General features: G+C 50.8%; 1 protein-coding gene across 2 annotated transcripts in view; it reads right to left on the reverse strand.

The window, feature by feature from the left end:
- Positions 1–336: 336 nt before the first annotated feature.
- IFFO2 (intermediate filament family orphan 2) overlaps positions 337–17,196 on the reverse strand; it is a 49,374-nt gene continuing 32,514 nt past the window's right edge. Inside the window, exons 3-9 of one of the 2 annotated variants that reach the window (XM_070759461.1) lie at positions 14,218–14,313; positions 11,182–11,322; positions 9,711–9,853; positions 7,458–7,581; positions 4,126–4,218; positions 3,052–3,182; positions 337–2,158 (exon numbers count right to left, since the gene is read on the reverse strand). In XM_070759461.1, coding sequence (XP_070615562.1) covers positions 2,053–2,158; positions 3,052–3,182; positions 4,126–4,218; positions 7,458–7,581; positions 9,711–9,853; positions 11,182–11,322; positions 14,218–14,313 — 834 coding nt within the window. In that variant the 3' untranslated portion in view covers positions 337–2,052. The remainder of the gene's footprint in view (positions 2,159–3,051; positions 3,183–4,125; positions 4,219–7,457; positions 7,582–9,710; positions 9,854–11,181; positions 11,323–14,217; positions 14,314–17,196) is intronic. The other variant, XM_070759462.1, reaches the window with a different exon arrangement.

The raw sequence follows: 17,196 nt of genomic DNA on the forward strand, positions 1-17,196 counted from the left end.
CAAAGAAGCCGCCAATTATAAAGCAGCCCAAAAGATGCTGCTCTGCTAAAGCAACTTCGGAGCAGGCTTCGTGTAACGAAAGTGACCAAGGATGGTTACCGACCCTTGAAAAATGAAATAAAATTAAAAATAGGAACAATGGCTCTTAAGGAAAGAAAAGGATGCTACTCTGGGCTAGGGGAGAAAGAAAATACCAAAGGGTTTAAAAAGCACTGAAAGAATAAATCAATGCCTCCCTCCCTCTCTCCCCCCAAAAACATTTCAGAAACTCACTAGAGTGCCCTGGAAGTGCCCTTAAGCAGCCCATCACCGAATGGGTCTCTCTTTCTCTCTCTCTTTTTTCTCTTTCTCTCTCCCTCTCTTTATTTCTTTTTTTCTCTTTCTTTCTCTCTCCCACTTTCTCCCTCCCTTTCTGTCTCCCTCTCTCTTCTTTCTCTCCCTCTTTCTTTCTCCCTTTTTCTTTTTCTCTTTCTTTCTCTCCCCCATTCTGTCTCTCTTTCTTTCTCTCTCTCTCTTTCTCTTCTATCCCTCTCTCTCTCCCTCTTTCACCCTTTCTTTCTCTCTCCCTCTTTCTCTCATTCTCTCTCCCACTTTCTCCCTCCCTTTCTGTCTCCCTCTCTCTTCTATCTCTCCCTCTTTCTTCCTTCCTCTTTCTTTCTCTCTCTCTCGTTCTCTCCTATATCTCTTCTCTCTCTCTCTCTTTCTTCCTTCCTCTCTTTTTCTGTCTCTCTTTCCCTCTCCCACAAGCAGCCATTTCCACAGGAGAGAAATCTTGGAGGGGGTCTCAGGACAGAACAAGAGGAGTGGGCTCAGCTGGAGGATGGCTGCCAGCCGGCTTTGGGTATGGATGCGGGGAGTCTCCCGAGCTGACCTTTGCCCCACCCGCCACCATTCACACCCAAAACCAGCCACCCCCAGAAGCCAAACAATGAATTGGCCAGCCGGTCCAATACCACCCAGTGCCACCCCCAAACATCAGCAAAGGGCAGGGAAAATAAAGGAGGGGGAAGTGGGGGGCATGTTACTTCCCTTTCTGGTTGCAGGCAACCTCTCCCAAACGGCACATGTACGCACCCCCTTCCTTCCCCAGAGAATACTTAGCGTCAATGGAATGGAAACACACAAGGGCATCTCGGGTGCCAAGCGGCTGCCAGACCCCTGATTTAGGGGGGCTCCCCAACCTGCATGCACCCACCCGTGGCTTCCCTCCTCATCTCTTGGAGCCCCCGAGAACCAGGAATGCAGCCCCCTCCCCCGGCACTGGGGTAAGCAGCAGAAAAAACCCCAAAGACACAGCCCTCCAGCCATGGCGAGGTGGCCGAGGGGCCTTCACAAGGCAAGAACCAAACAAGCTCTCAGAGCGGGTCAAAGGGGAGCTGGGGGGAGGGCAAACTGCCGAGCGCTCAGGAACATGAACCCGAGTACCACAGAGGCCACGGAAACGTGCCACGGCAATAAGGCAAGCAAAAGCAATTTGCTTTTTTTTTTTGTTTCGTTTTTTTGCATAGTAAGTTTAAAAAACCTACGACCTTCTCACCCTGTGGTCCTCCTGACTTTGCCCCTTCCGGCCTGACCTTACCCCGGCTCTCTGGGTTGGCCACCCCAGGGCGGCAAAAGAAGGATGTCAGGCCTGGGGGGGACCCCCTCTGAATTTCCCTCCACCCGCACGCTGCCCGAGCTTGCCTTCCCATCCAAAGCCGGCAGACGTAGGACGAGCCTCGGTCGGGCCCAAAGCCTCGGGGCGAAGGCACAGGTAGAACTGCAGTTTGTTTTTGTCACATTTGTTGTCGACAGAAAAGTACGGAAAGTTTTTTTTTGACAGCACCAATCCTGAGATGACTGGGAGGCGGGTCACCACAAACAGCCGGCCAAGGATGCCGCCAAAGTCCTGTGATCGCCCCCCATGCTGCAAAGGTTTCGACTTCTGTTCAGTTTATTTTAACCCCCCTCCAAAAGCGTTTGTTGTTGTTGTTGTTGTTGTTGGTTTTTTTCATTCTCCCCATCCGGCCAAAATCCCTGCGGCCTCCCCACGCTCCGGGGTGGGTGCGTTCATCAGCTGACCATGGGCTCCACGTCGGGTTCTCGGTCGAAGTCATCCGGGATCTCGTCCGTGTTTCCCGAGTCGCTGCTGGCGAGCGAGCTGGGCGATGGGGAATTTCTGGAGGGAGGAAAGACAGAGAAGCCGGATCGGATCGGGACCTCGATTCGCTCCCCCACTGTTCTGGGCAAGGGCCCCAGGAGTGAACCCCAACTCAGAAATCACTTATTTCATGATAAAATCCCACTCTTTATTCAAAATCAAGTATACATGAATGAAAACGCAGGGTTAAAACAGCACAGAAGCAGTTATTTCTCTCTTTAGAGCTAGCTGTAATCTATGGGAAGAGTGCCAGAAACTCAGTCTTATCTGCATTCCTGAGATAAAGCCCATTCATTTACTCAAAACATATGTGTCTGCTCACCAAGCACTAGTATCTAACAAAGATTGTCTTTTTGAAGCAGGAATCATGGTTTTAAAGCTTCATTCAAGCACAGCCCCAATTTCAGGGTGTTGAGTCTCCACGCCCCATTTCCCACAATCCTTTTCCTTTATGCTGCCTGGAAATGACATCACACCTCAAAGAGGCTAAGGCTGTAAGCAAGTACCTTTTACTCTGTAACTCCTCTCGCCTTCGAAGCAATCTTCTATAGTGAGGGTCGATCCAATGACTTTCCACTCTCATGTCTTCCTCACTCTCTGACTGGGACCACTCACCCATTGTCACATCAGTCCCCTCTAGTGGTTCCTTAGGTTAACTCAAGTCACTTTCTGCCTCACTCTCACTCTCTGCATCAGCTGGCAACCACCCTGGCCCAGGGTACCCAGAGGGGCCTGGCTCATCCTCCTCAGAATCTGACATAACCTGAGATGGACAAGGAACACTCACAACACCCATCACCCCCAAAAAACCTTGAGGCCGGCCTCTTCCTGCTGCCTCCAATCCCCACGGGGAGGAGAGGGGCTTCTTGGTGAAAGTGGGGCAGTGCCCTCCCTCCTCCTGCCCCACCTACCTTTCCGCGGAGCCTTTGATCAGCCTCCGGCAAGTCTCCATCTGGACATCCAGGCCCCGCTTCATGCTGCACATCTCCATGTACTCGTGAAGATGGCGGTTCATGTCACTTTTGGCGGTGGCCAGTTCAAGCTGCGGGGAGGGGAAGAAGGAAAAGGGGTTAAAACTGGGACGATCTTCTGCCCTTCTGTCAGGGCCTTTGCTGACAAGTCAATTGGGCCCCTCCAGTAACCCTAGTGGGCTTGGCCTCTGGACACGGAGCAGTCCTTTCGGAAGGCACTTCGCTAGCTCTGTCTCTTTCGCCTGTTTGTGTATCTCTAAGGCAGGGGTCTACAACCTTGGCAACCTTTAAGACCTGTGGTCTTCAACTCGCAGTCTCCATCCATCCCATCTCTCTTTCCTTCTTTCCTTTCTCCCTCTCTAACCATCCAACCTCTCCTTCCTTCCTTCTCTCCTTCCTCTCCATCCATCCCATCTCTCCTTCCTTTCCCCCTCTCCATCCATCTCTCTTTCCTTTCTTTCCTCTCTATACATCCCATCTCTCCTTCCTTCTTTCCACTATCCATCCATCCCATTCCTTCCTTCCTCTCCATCCATCCCACCTCTCCTTCCTTCCTGCCTTCTTTCCTTCCCTCCCTCTCCATCCATCCCATTTCTCCTTCCTTCCTTCTCCATCCATCCCACCTCTCCTTCTTTCCTCCCTCTCCATCCATCCCACCTCTCCTTCCTTCCCTCCCTCCCTCCCATCTCTCCTTCCTTCCTTCTTTCCTTCCTCCTAATCCATCCCTCCCATTTCTCCTTCCTTCCTTCCTTTCCTCCCTCCCCCCCTCTCCATCCCTCTCATCTCTCCATCTGGGAGTTTGAAGATCACAAATCTTAAAGTCGCTGGGGTTGCAGCCCCCCTGCTCTAAGGAGTGTGTGACACCCCATTCCATTTTGAGGACACCCCTTAGTTTCCTTCCCACCCTGCAGCAGAGAAGGCCTGGATGGGTGAGTGAGTGGAGAGCTGCTGCCTTCCTTCCCTGCTGCCCCCCACCACCCAGGGCTGGGCCAGTTCCATCACTTTAACCTTTACCTCGATCTGTCCTATCGTTTCTTGGTATTCTTTGTCTCGGGTCTTGAAGAAGGATTCTGTCTCATGGATCAGGTTTCCCAGGTTCTCCTCCGGCTGAAAGACACACCAGGGGGCAGCCTTAAGCGAGAGGGCAGGTAGGCAGGGGGCTCTACAGGGGCAGCCCAGGTCTCCAAGGGCGATTTTGGGCAGGCTTCCCCCATCCACTCCCCTCTGCTGCTTTCTTGGGCTCTGAGCCTGCACGAAACCCTTTTGGAAGGGAGGTGCTGGTCTTTCTCCAAGCTCCCCTACCTCTCTCAACATCATGGCCTTCCAAGTCCATCCAATGGGATCCTTTCTTAACTGGCCTCTCAAAATACACAATTAAGGCCATCTGAAAAGTTTGCCGAGCCACGTGAGTTTGGCTTGGATCTGACTTAGGACTCAACAGTTAGGGAAGGGAAGCAATAGCAATAGTATTTAGACTTACATACCACTTCATAGTGCTTTTACAGCCCTCTCTAATCAGTTTACAGAATCAGCCCCTTGCCTCTAACAATCGGGGTCCTCATTTGACCCACCTCGGAAGGATGGAAGGCTGAGTCAACCTTGAGCCAGGGGTGAGATTTGAACTGCTGAACTACAGATAGCAGTTAGCTGAAGTAGCCTGCAATGCTGCACTCTAACCATTGTGCCACCAGACTCTTTTATTGGAGCATAACTCAAATTAAAAGAGTGTGCCGATTACTACTGGGACCACCTGTACTGGTTTATGCCAGAGTTGTTGTAGTTTGATTTTAAGGTCCTGGTATCGGCTAAGTTTTTCTTGTCGTTTCTCATCAATTCGACTGTCACCTGGTATGACGACATCAATGATCCACACTTTTTTTTCTTTTCCACGATCATAAGGTCTGGTGTACTATTGTGGTGGTGGTGATGATGATTTATTTATTTATTGCTTTATTTACTTATTGGATTTATATGCCTCCCCTCTGTAATTATTATTGTTGTTGTTGTTATTATATTCACAAAAGCAGTAAGACACAAATGATTGATATGCTTGATAAAATTATTATTATTAATAATAATTAATCAATCAATCAATTAATTAAACTTTTATGCCGCCCCTCTGCGAGGACTTGGGGCAGCTATTATTATTATTATTTCAAGCTATTTAGCTCTCATTGGCTAGCCATACCCTTTCTGGGATTCAAACCAGGGCTACCTGTGTATTAGGTAGATGTATTAACCTCTAAGCCAAAGGGTCTCCTGCCTTTGTAGTTTATACGAGGGGAAAGATTAAGTGGTTTGGTTTGGTTTAGTTTTGTTTTGAAATCAGAGCAACCTGGTCTGCCCAATTACAGGACGGGGCATATACTGCTTCCGTTTTGTGACCTGATTAAACCACAGTTCTTCTAATTGTATACATTTATTTTGTTAAGTACATATACGCAGCATACAAAGAAATAACACTGCTCAAAAAAATAAAGGGAACATTTAAACCAGCGTTTCCCAACCGGTGTGCCGCGAGACACGGTCAGGTGTGCCACGAAGCTCCTAGGGACGCTCCAGCTGGGCGGGGCGCTGCCAGTGCCGGACCGCCGGTGCCTCCGACCTGGAGCTCCCACTCGCAGCTGTCCCCCGGCTACTGCCCGATGCCGCTGTTTCCGGCGCTCTCCTGCTGGGCCCCAAAGAAGGAAGGCGGGAAAAAGGAGAGCTTCATTCCTCACGCCTCCTTTTTCCCACCTTCCTTCTTTGGGGTCCAGCAGGAGAGCGCTGAAAACAGCGGCATCGGACAGTAGCCGGGGGACAGCTGCGAGTGGGAGCTCCAGGTCGGAGGCACCGGCACTGGCAGCACCCCGCCCAGCTGGAGCTTCCCTGGCGTCGGCAGCAAGTGTCCTTTGGGGCCCGGCGGGAGGGCACTGGCGGTGACAGTGGGAGGGTGCCGGCTGCAGCGGCCCCAGGCAGTCGCAGGGAGATGGCGGCGGCAAGAGGGAGCTCCAGGGTGGAGGCACCGACGGTGGCGGTTGGACGTGCTGCTGGAGACGTACATGCTGGCGCTGCGGGGCTGGCACTGGCTCGCTGGCTGGGCCGGAAGTGCCAGCCCCACGCCTATGCCCAGCGCAGCGCCAGCATGTACGGCGTCCAGCAGCACGTCCAGCTGCCACCATCAGGGCTCCCGCTCGCAGTCAGTCACTCTGCCGCCACCCTTGGCTACTGCCTGATGCCGCTGTTGTCGGCGTGGTAGAAAGAGAGAGACAGAGAGAGAAAGAAAGAGAGACATAGCAAAAGAGAGAGAGAAAGAAAGAAATAGCAAGAGAGAAAGAGAGAGAAAGAAAGAGAAATAGCAAGAGAGAGAGAAAGAAAGAGATAGCAAGAGAGACAGAGAGAGAGAGAGAAAGAGAGATAGCAAGAGAGAGAAAGAGAGAGAAAGAGAGACATAGCAAGAGGCAGAGAGAGAGACATAGCAAGAGAGGCAGAGAGAGAGAGAGAAAGAGACATAGCAAGAGAGACAGAGAAAGAGAGAGAGAGAGAGAGAAAGAGAGAGAAAGAGACATAGCAAGAAGACATAGCAAGAGGCAGAGAGAGAGAGACAGAGAAAGAGAGACAGAGAAAGAGAGAGAAAGAGAGATAGCAAGAGAGAGACAGAGAGAGAGAGAAAGATAGCAAGAGAGAGAGAGAAAGAAAGAGAGAGAATGAAAGAGAGAGCAAGGGAGAGAGAAAGACATAGAGGGAGGGAAGGAGGGAGATAGAAAGAGATCAAAAAAGAGAGGAAGAAGGAAAGAAAGAGGGATGGAGAGAGGGAAAGAAGGGAAGGAAGAGAGAGAAAGAAAGAAAGAGGGAGGGAGAAATAGAGTGAAATGGAGGAAGAGATATTTTTTTTGTCCAAACTTTTCTTTAGCCCCCCCACCCCCCTGTTCATTGTTCCCCAGAATTTTGAAAATATGAATAATGTGCCACGGTTCAAAAAAGGTTGGGAAACACTGATTTAAACAACACAATATAATTCCAAGTAAATCAAACTTCTCTATAATCAAACTGTCCACTTGGGAAGCAACACTGTTTGACAATCAATTTCACATGTTGCCAGCACATTCAACTTTGTACAGAACAAAGTATTCAATGAGAATATTTCATTCATTCAGATCCAGGCTGTGTTCTTTGAGTGCTCTCTGTATTTTTTTGAGCAGTATACATGATATTGGAACCTAATACATGATATAAGGACAGGGACAATAGGCACGCTGGTGCATTTATGCACGTCCCTTACTGACCCTGAGTTCACTTGAGTCCAGTGCTTGGATGGCAGATATTGGGGTTGGGGGACGTGGGATGTGAGCTGGGGCACCCCTCACCTCTCCTTGGAGCTCCAGAGTGGGGTTGCAGTTGGTAAAGTCTTCCCACAGCAGCAAAGTGTCTTCGTTCTCCTCCCAAGCCAAGCTGTCACAGTCGTCATCGAAATCAAAGGTCTCCCGCCTACTTGGAGAGAGGCATCCCTTAAGTTACAACACGGTTTACTTGGGCTTGCAAGCACTAGCAGACATGGGGGCTTCTTGGTCCAAGCACTTTCCGGCCTGCCTCCCTCCTGCCTGCCTGTCTTTTCTTCAGTCGCTCAACAGGCTGGCTCTGCTTCAAGGTTGTAGCCCTCTAGGGGGCGCTCTGGGCTAACCAACAGTCCTGCCTTCTCAGCTCCAGCTGCAGGGTCCGATTCAAAGGGCATCCTGCCTGTCCCTCACCGACAGCCCAAAGGAATTAGTGCTATGTCTGGATTTGCTACTTTAGTCCTTTTTTTTCTCCTTCCTTCTTCCTTCCTTCCTTCCTCCCTCTCCATCTATCCCATCTCTCCTTCCTCCCTCCCTCCCTCTCTAACCATCCCATCTCTCCTTACTTCCTCCCTTTCTCTCTAACCATCCCATCTCTCCTTCCTTCCTTCCTCCCTCTCCATCCATCCCATCTCTCCTTCCATCCTCTTTTCCTTCCTTCCTTCCTCCATCCCCCATCCATTCCATCTCTCCTTCCTTCCTTCCTTCCTTCCTCTCAATCCATCCCATATCTCCTTTTTCCCCCTCCCTCCTCCCCTTTCTCTCATTCCGTCCCCTCTCCTTCCTTCCTTCCGTCCTCCCTCCCTTCCCCGAAGCCTTCCTGAGACAGAGGGCTGAGCTGCCCCTTCCCCACTGTCTCTTGGAAGGATGCCTGTCTTCTGAGCTCACTGTCTTCCCAGCAGCCCAGACAGAAGGCCGGAAGTTGAGGTCAGCTCTAACCTTAGGACCCAGAATGTCAGGTCATGCCTGGGAGAGTTCTCCCAACTGGGCCTGTGTCCGTGTGTGTGTGTGTGTGTGCGCGCGCGCGCGCATGCTCAAAGCTTTTCAAGCTCCGCCCCCTTACAGAAAAGCCAAAGCCCCCACCATCATCCCCCTTGCAAGCCAAGCTGGACTTGAAAATTCAGCACTCTGAATAAGGAAGAAACAGAACACTATAAAGCATGGATGAAATTTGATGATTGGATACACAGTGAATACACATAAAAGTTGAACTAGAAAAATTACAAAAGAAAGGAAAAATAGGGAATGAATTATGGGAGACCCAGAATGACAAAAAATTAGATTTTGAGGAGACAGCACTAGAGTAGCAGCATATACCTAAAACAAAGAACTGCATACACAGAAGTTAATAATAACAACTTTAGAAGAGATATTGGTAATGCAGGGAGGTAAGGTGTCCGTCTGTTAAATAAGAGAGGAATTGAAACAAGAGTCAGTCAGGGACGGATAAAGAAGGAGGAAGAAGAAGTAGAAAGATAGAAGGAGGAGAAGGAGGGGAGCAGGAAGAGGGAAAGAAGGAGGAAGAAGGTATTGTGGCTGGTTCATGTCCAGCTCAGCTGGTCACGGATTTAGAGGACCAGGAGACGGATGCAGATTCTTTTCCCTATTTTCCTCCCCAAAAACTAAGGTGCGTCCAATACTCCAAAAAATACATTAATAATCTTTTGGAGTGTGTGTGGCTTTTTATTCTGATTGTTGACCCGTCCAGACAAAACAGAAAGTATAGGGGAGAGATGGAGTAAGAGGGAGAGGAATTTGAAGAAATGAAGAATAATAGACTGCTGGTTAGAAATAATAAGTACATAATAGGATGCTGAATCTAGAATGATGGAGAAAAAATATATAATTCCGTATGTCATTGATATATACTGCTCAAAAAAAAAGGGGGAACACTCAAATAACACATCCTAGATCTGAATGAAGGAAATATTCTCATTCAATACTTTGTCCTGTACAAAGTTGAATGTGTACAACAGCATGTAAAATTGATTGTCCATCAGTGTTGCTTCCTAAGTGGACAGTGTGACTTGACAGAAGTTTGGTTTAGTTGGAGTTATATTGTGTTGTTTAAGTGTTCCCTTTATTTTTTTGAGCAGTGTATATTTTAAGGTATATGCATTGATACATGCATGAATACGGTGGAGGAAAAAAATTTTTTTAAAGAAAAATGCACAGTCTCACGTTTATCGGGCTGGAGACCCTTTGTTTCTGGAGGCCCCGCCCTTGAAAGCAAAGCGGAAGAGCCTAGGCACAGCCCACCTGCTCAAGGTGGGCTCAGGGACTCACAGGTGGTTGAACATCCTCTTCATTTCGTCGGTGATGTTCAGAGAACAGCTGACGTCCTCCTCCACAAAACGGGCGTTGTCCGTATCCGGCTCAGCCACGTCGTCTTCGGATGTGAGCCGGCGCTCCTTCTTCTTGGAGGCCACCTTTATCAGAGAAAAGGGCCATCACTACCAGGCCAAGCTGGGCTGCTACGTTGCCGCAGCGGTGAGAAGAGCACGGAGGACACAAGACAAGTGGTCTGCAAGGGAACAAGACTCTCTGGCTCCCCCTGGGGCTGGCGCACGCAAGCCGCACAAGAGGTGTTATTAAAGTCGCAGGCCGCAAGGAAATTGGCAGGGGGGGTAAGGAAGAGGAGGCGCGCAGCGGAAGCAAGCCGTGGTCAGCCTCAGCAACTCGGCTGGCCATGCGCGGGGCCAAAGGGAGGGGGACAGACGGATGCTGAAGCAGCAGGAAGTGCTCAGGGCAGGAAGCTACAGAGCAAGAGGATCTGGAAGGAAGGGTCTTCTCGGCCTCGGGGAGAAGCCCACCCTACAGCGGTCATGTCCCATCAACCGGCAGCGCAAAATCGGGCCAGGGAAAGGGGGTACACGGAACAGAAGTCAGAGGAAAGAAACTGGAAACACACACACACCAGTGGTTAGTGGCACACACCAGAGAATGGAAAGGAGACTGCGAACCAAAGAACAAGCGAGAGGCCCCCAAGTGCCATTTTGGGCCTCAGGATGCCCCGCCTGGAAGTCAGAGGCCACCAGGGCTGCTACTGGTGGCACTCAGCCTTGGAGCCAACAAGTGGCTTGGGGCAGCCACTCCTGGCTTGCAGGCTTTCCCGGAAGGCAGCCAAGTGCTTGGCTGCCTTAATCCCACGTCCGCCAGCCAGAGTCTGAGAAAAATGGGTGGGTCCCTCCAAATGGGATCTCCTGACTACTACATGACTCAGGGGTGGGTTCCATTTAACGTTCGCTGCCAGTGCGCATCATGATACTTCGCGCGCAGGCGTGCAGTCCGCCCGCACATGAAACTTCATTTCCGCGCATGCTCCGTAGTGGGATTCAGCCCAAAACACAGGTAAGGAGTTGATCAGCTGTGCTTCGGGTTAAGAAATAAAGGCAGGGGTTGAGAAGAAGGGCTCTTTTTGAAGCAGAGACAGAAGGGAAGCCATCCAAAGATGTTAAATTTCCCCTCAAAAAAGATGGCAGAGCCCACAGACCCAGCACCGCCAGAACCGGATCGGTGCCGCCATTTTCATGTCATCAGCAGGTCGGTAGCGGTTCAGGCAATCTGGTCCAAACCGGGAGGATCCCACCCCTGACATGATTCCACCTTGGGCCCTGGGAGGGTTTTCTGAACCCTCAGGAAGGGAGAGTGGGTCCAGGGTGGAGGGTCATTGGGTTGCCTCCCTGGCTCCACTCCTCCTTCTCCTCATCTTCCTCATCCTCCTCCTCTTCCCTAACAACACGCACAGCCGCATCACCTGGAATATCTTGGAAACGTCTTCCGAGTTGCGCTGCTGTGCTACATCGCACAGCTTGGCTGTGATATCAATGCGCCGGCAGATGTCCATGTCCACTTTCATGGCTTTCTCTTGGATCTTTGAGTCCAGGTCAGTCATGGGCTGCAGGAAGGACAGCAGAATGGGGTGGTGGGTGGGTGGGTGGGATTACAAGCCTCAGAAGAGTTTTAAAAGTCACTCGGAAGGCTCGCCCTCCGCAAATCAGGCCGGCCTTCAGGCAAAGGCAGCCTCTCTTTTTCCCAAGCACCGCAGGGAAGGCGCATCACGGATGCGGACCAAACGTTCCCCCTTGAAGGGAGCTCTCTTTCCTGGGGGGTGCACAGGGGGGGTGAGTGGGGAGGCCTCTCCATGGGATACAGGGACTATCTGATACCCAAAGTTTACCCAGGAAGTTCACCAATCTGCGGGGAAAGGAGGAGACCTCTTGTTTCCCCAGGGGCAGGTTCCCATTCCCGCCGCTACTCGTGCGCTGCACCGGCAGCTTTGCTTCTCCTGTACGCACACACATGTACCAGTGTGCTTTTGCTTATGCGCATGCACAGGAAGCAAAATCTCGCAAGGGGACCTGCAGGCGAGAGATGACAGTAATTTTTTGATCCTGCGCATGTGCGGAAGCAAACAAAAATTGCTGAAATCTCATGCATGGGCACACCCCCTCTTGAGAGTTTGCTTCCTGCGCACGCTGGGAAACGTACGCGCACACAGAGGAGAAGCGAAACTGTGCAATTTTCGCTACCAGTGCGCCATTCTCATCCATACTGGTAGCAACCCTATACTGATATACAAAATTCACCCAGGAAGCTCACCAATCTGCTGGGAAAGGAGGAGAGCTCCCCCCGTTACCTACCAATCTCAATCCAAAAAGGTGTTTTTTTCCAAAAAGGCAACAAAAAAAACCTATATGTCCTCAAAAACATTTCACTTTCAACCCAAGAAGCTTCTTCAGTTCTGACTTCAGTTTTCTCAGTTCAGTCAAAACCGAGGAAGGGTTTTTCTTGGGCGAGAAATGTTTTCAAGGACAGAAGAAAACAACAAACCAATAAAAGTTTGGGACAACCATGACCTGGATGGATTTCAGTTTTCTCCCTAGACCAGGGCTAGGCAAAGTTGGCTCTTCTATGACATGTGGACTTCAACTCCCAGAATTCCCAAGCCAATCATGCTAGCTCAGGAATTCTGGGAGTTGAAGTCCACATGTCATAGAAGAGCCAACTTTGCCTAGCCCTGCCCTAGACAAATGTTAGCAACCTGTCCCCCAATGTGGCTCGTCTCCTTCGCTGAGACCAAAGCCAATGAAGGAAAGGGGGAGGCAGGGATGGGCTGCTAGTCGGAATGCCTAAAAGGGCTCACCTCCGCGGCTCTGGAGGTACCATGAGTTCGAGCGGAATTATGCTTCTGTGCCCACGCAGGTAGCAAAATCACACACGGAGATGCAGGTGTGTCCATGTTTTGGCAAGGTTTTTTGCTTCCGCGCATGCGGAACCTCACCGGAACGCAGACGCCCTGCGTCTCAGTGCGCGATTTGGCTACCTGCATGGGCTCAGAAGCATAATTCCACTCAAACTCACGGCATCTCCAGAGCCGCAGAGGTGAGCCCAATTAGGCGTCCGGCTAGCAGCCCACCCTCTGTGGAGAGGGGAATCCATTTCAGCAAGATACCCAAATCTGTGTGCAGCACACAAAGAAGGAAATCCTGACGTGCTACTTCAGATAAGTAAGGGTCACTCCTTTGATATCTGTCCCGTTGTGTATCTGGTTTCCTAAAAACAGACTAAGCAACCAATAGGGTCTTTCAAAAATGGAAACTCAACGCTTGAAACCTGTTCTGATCTAAGCATTCCCAAAACAAAAAACAAAAAAAACCCTTTTTTATTACGTTACTGTGAATTCTTCTCATTCACATCCAGCAAAGTCTTTCAAGGAAGATTTTAGTCACATTCCTTATCTGGCTTGGAAAGCTGCCAGGTTGATATTTTCAAAGTTTGGCAACAGGTCTCTGAGAGTCATGAACCAATTAAGTGAACTAATTGTCTCCTGCAAACTCCCCTCCCCTTTCGCTCCTCTTTTATTCTCTCTAGGAGGGGTCACTAATCGTCCGCCTGTGGCCTTTCTCCCAAGTGGACCCTTGTTCCTCAGCTGTTCCCTTCATCTGGCAACTCTGGGAACAGGCTCCATCTGTTCTTCAGTCTCACTGATGTCTGACTTCAAAGGCAGCTGATAACTGTCAGACGGCTCTGGCCCCGTCTCTGCCTCGGATGCAGAGCTTTACCCAGACTCCAGGACTGGCCCATGTTCCTCCCCAACCTCCTCACTGTCTGAATCTGCTACCAGCTCAACTGGCAGGCCACAACAAAAGCATCCAAGGTGGTTTTCTAATCCTGCATTCTCTCTTTCTCTTCTTTTTAGCACACCGAGCTAAAAATGAGAAGAGTTTCCCAGTCCTCAAAAACATGGCTCCTCCTAAAGTGAAGAGAAAATATACACAACACACCTAAAAGAAACTCCCAACACGCTTGGACCCCTTGGAACATGCGAGAAAAGGGAACGTCGTATCTGTAACCTGGCCTCCCCCACGCACACGATTCGTCCCTACAGGGTGGGCATGAGAAGCAGGCGGTCACCTGAGTGCAGGGGAGGGGAGCACATCAGCCTTGTGAGGGGGCACTCGGAGTGCCATGCGGTGGGAGAGGGGCTCTTTGTGAGGCCAACAAGTGGGCCCAGCACTGCCTGGCCAGCCGCTGGAGGCGGGGTTGAGACATCGGGGTGCTGCGGGAGGGATGGGGGAGCAGCAAGTTAATGCATCGACATCGATCGGAGGGAAAGCAGGACGAGGAGGGCGAGCGGGCCGGTGTGATGCATTGGGTCATACCAGGCGGGCGATCTAACTACCAGCGTCCCTCAGCCAAGGTTGTCCCTTTCTCTTCCTTGAGTGGCGGCAAGGGTGCCACAAGAATGACTGCTCGGCTTTGACCGACACGGCCGTCCGGGGATACTTACATCGCTCATCAGACCCTTGAAGACCACCAATTCGGCTTTGAGCCTCTCGATTTTCTCGTTGAGCTCCTCCTGGAGAGCTTCGGCTTCCTGCGCCTCCTAAAGGGGGGAAAGAGAGATGACCCCCCGTGGAAGATGCAAACGCAGGAATGAGACCCACACGGTTACACTGAAGACTAATCGTGGGCCCACTGAACCCCCAAGGCTTGGTCCCAATTTTGGGGTGTGTCAGGCCCCCATGGATTTCTCCGTTACATTCAGGGGGGCCAAGCCCACCTTCCTGCCTATCGTTGCCAGCAACTGGCAGAAATTATTCTAGGAGCCTGGAGATGTTGAACACGCTGTGGATGCTGTGGAATTTTTCTGGGCGTCGGGAACAGCATAACTCTCATCAGAGAAGCAGCCAGAATGGTTGGAGATCTTGTTGGGACCGCTATAACACCAAGAAGCAGATCTGTCTGCACCTTGGCTCCTTGAACTTAAAGCCAGCTTGTCATTTCTGGCAAGATCATACCAAGGAGAGAGACCAAGTGAGTGAGCCCTTCCACTATTCTCTAACTATTGCTCTCCTTTTGTCCGCGGAACCCCGATTACTGCAGAGACCTTTCTATGTGGACTACCTTGTCTGGATGATGTTGTTTACATTTATTGCAACCAGCACTTTAACTGGTGAGGGAAGATTTCTAGAAGTTTCCATAGACTCTATCACAAGAAGATCTGGGATAGAGAGCCTTACCTATTTCTCATTAGAACTTATTCATATCATCTATGACCCCCCCCCCCCTCTATGGACTCCTATAAGGGTGGACTCTCTCTTCCTTACACCCCCAGAAGAATCTATTATCCCCTTGCATGTGAACTGGCGATCCATTTGTTCTTATGGATATTGCTACTGGGCTGACCCAAATTGAATGGATGCATTTTTAATAATTAATATAAAGTTTAGTTTTATATTAATTAATTTTTTAAATTAAATTACTGTGGGGATTATTAAGGATGGATGAATGGCAAGGGTGGAATGGTGGGAATGATATATATGAATTGAATGAGGGGGGAGGGTCAAGGTTGGAAGATTGGGGTGGGAGGACTGATTTGTATGAAATTAATGAGTGGGGTGGATGGGATGATATGTATATGAATAATGAGAATAGTGTGAATGTTGAACTTAGCCTACGTAGCGATGGAAAGACAGGAGGGAGAGGGGCACCTATCTCTGGGGTGGCGGAGGGCCAGAACATTCTGGTCTTGCTGGGGAGAGGTAGATATGGCGGGAGTCACGGGGCTAGCCGTCCTGGAGGAAGAAGGGATCGCTGCTTAAAAGCGATCCCCTGTTCCGGTCCCGTGAGCTCATCCCGGGGTACTGGTGACGAGTGTAATCCAGGCCCTTGGCTCAAGCTGCTGCTGCTCAATGCCATATCGGTAGTAAACAAAGCTCTCCTCATCCGGGATTTAATCCTGGATGAGGAGGCCGATCTGGCATGTGTGACTGAAACCTGGCTGGGCCCCGAGGGAGGAGTTCCTCTCTCAGAATTATGCCCAGCCGGGTTTCAGATATGGCATCAGCCTCGACCCCAGGGAAAGGGGGGGGGGAGGAGTGGCTATTTTAGCCAGGGAGAACCTTCGCCTGCATAGACTCGTTGCCCCTGAGATTGCGGGTTGTGAGTCACTCCTTGTGAAGTTGGATTCAGGGGTTCAGGTGGGCTTGTTACTCACGTACCTGCCTCCCAGCTGCGTGTCAACAGCCCTCCCTGTGCTGCTCGAGGAGGTGGCCGGGGTGGCGGTGGAGTTCCCCGGGCTTATTGTCCTGGTGGACTTCAATCTGCCATCACTCGGCGGTTCCTCTGGATTGGCACAGGAGTTGATGGCCACCATGACAGCCATGGACCTGACTCAAGTAGTTCAGGGTCCGACTCACGAGGGTGGACACACATCCGATATGATATTCCTCTCGGAGCAATTGAATAATGGTCTGAGACTAAGGGGCTTAGAAGCATTGCCTTTGTCATGGTCAGACCATTTCTACCGCGGCTTGATTTCCTGGCTCCAATCCTCCCCCACAGGGAGGCGGAACCGATTAGGAGGTTCCGCCCCAGACATCTGATGGACCCTGAGGGCTTTGAGAGGGCTCTTGGGGTTTTACCAGATTCACTCGTCCACAATTCGGCAGAGTCTCTTGCTGAGGCCTGGAACAAGGCTGCAGCGGAGGCTCTCGACCGAATTGTGCCTTTGCAACCTCTCTGTGGCACTAGACCCCGTAGAGCTCCATGGTTCAACAAGGAGCTCCGGGAGTTGAAACGCCAGAAGAGACGTCTAGAGAAGCAATGGAGGAAGAGTAAGTCTGAATCGGACCGAACACTTGTAAGAGCTTTTATTAAGACCTACAAAGTGGCGCTCAAGGCGGCAAGATGCGCATACCATGCCGCCTTGATTGCATCAGCGGAATCCCGCCCGGCCGCTCTGTTTAGGGTGACCCGCTCCCTTCTAAATCAGGGGGGAGTTGGGGAGCCCTTACAAGGTAGTGCCGAGGAATTTAACTCGTTTTTTGCTGATAAAGTCGCTCAGATCCGGACTGATCTCGACTCCAATTGCATAGCAGTATCGGCTGACAATGAGTCAGTCGGGGTGACTGGGGCTAAACGTCTTTGTCCATCAGTCTGGGAGGAGTTTGACTTGGTGACACCTGATGAAGTGGACAAGGCCATTGGAGCTGTGAGTTCCGCCACCTGTCTACTGGATCCGTGTCCCTCTTGGTTGGTTTCGGTCAGCCGAGAGGTGACACGGAGCTGGGCCCAGGAGATTGTCAATGCCTCCTTGGGAAGGGGGTCCTTTCCGGCCCTTTATAAGGAGGCACCCAGTTATACATCTCCACCCCATGTCCAGTCAATGAAGCAGTGGAAGTGATCTGCTGGTGCCTGGAGGCTGTTGGGGCCTGGATGGGTGTCAACAAACTCAAACTCAACCCAGATAAGACAGAGTGGCTGT

Source organism: Erythrolamprus reginae, chromosome 8 (assembly GCF_031021105.1).
Source record: "Erythrolamprus reginae isolate rEryReg1 chromosome 8, rEryReg1.hap1, whole genome shotgun sequence".
In the NCBI taxonomy this organism is placed as follows: domain Eukaryota; kingdom Metazoa; phylum Chordata; class Lepidosauria; order Squamata; family Dipsadidae; genus Erythrolamprus; species Erythrolamprus reginae.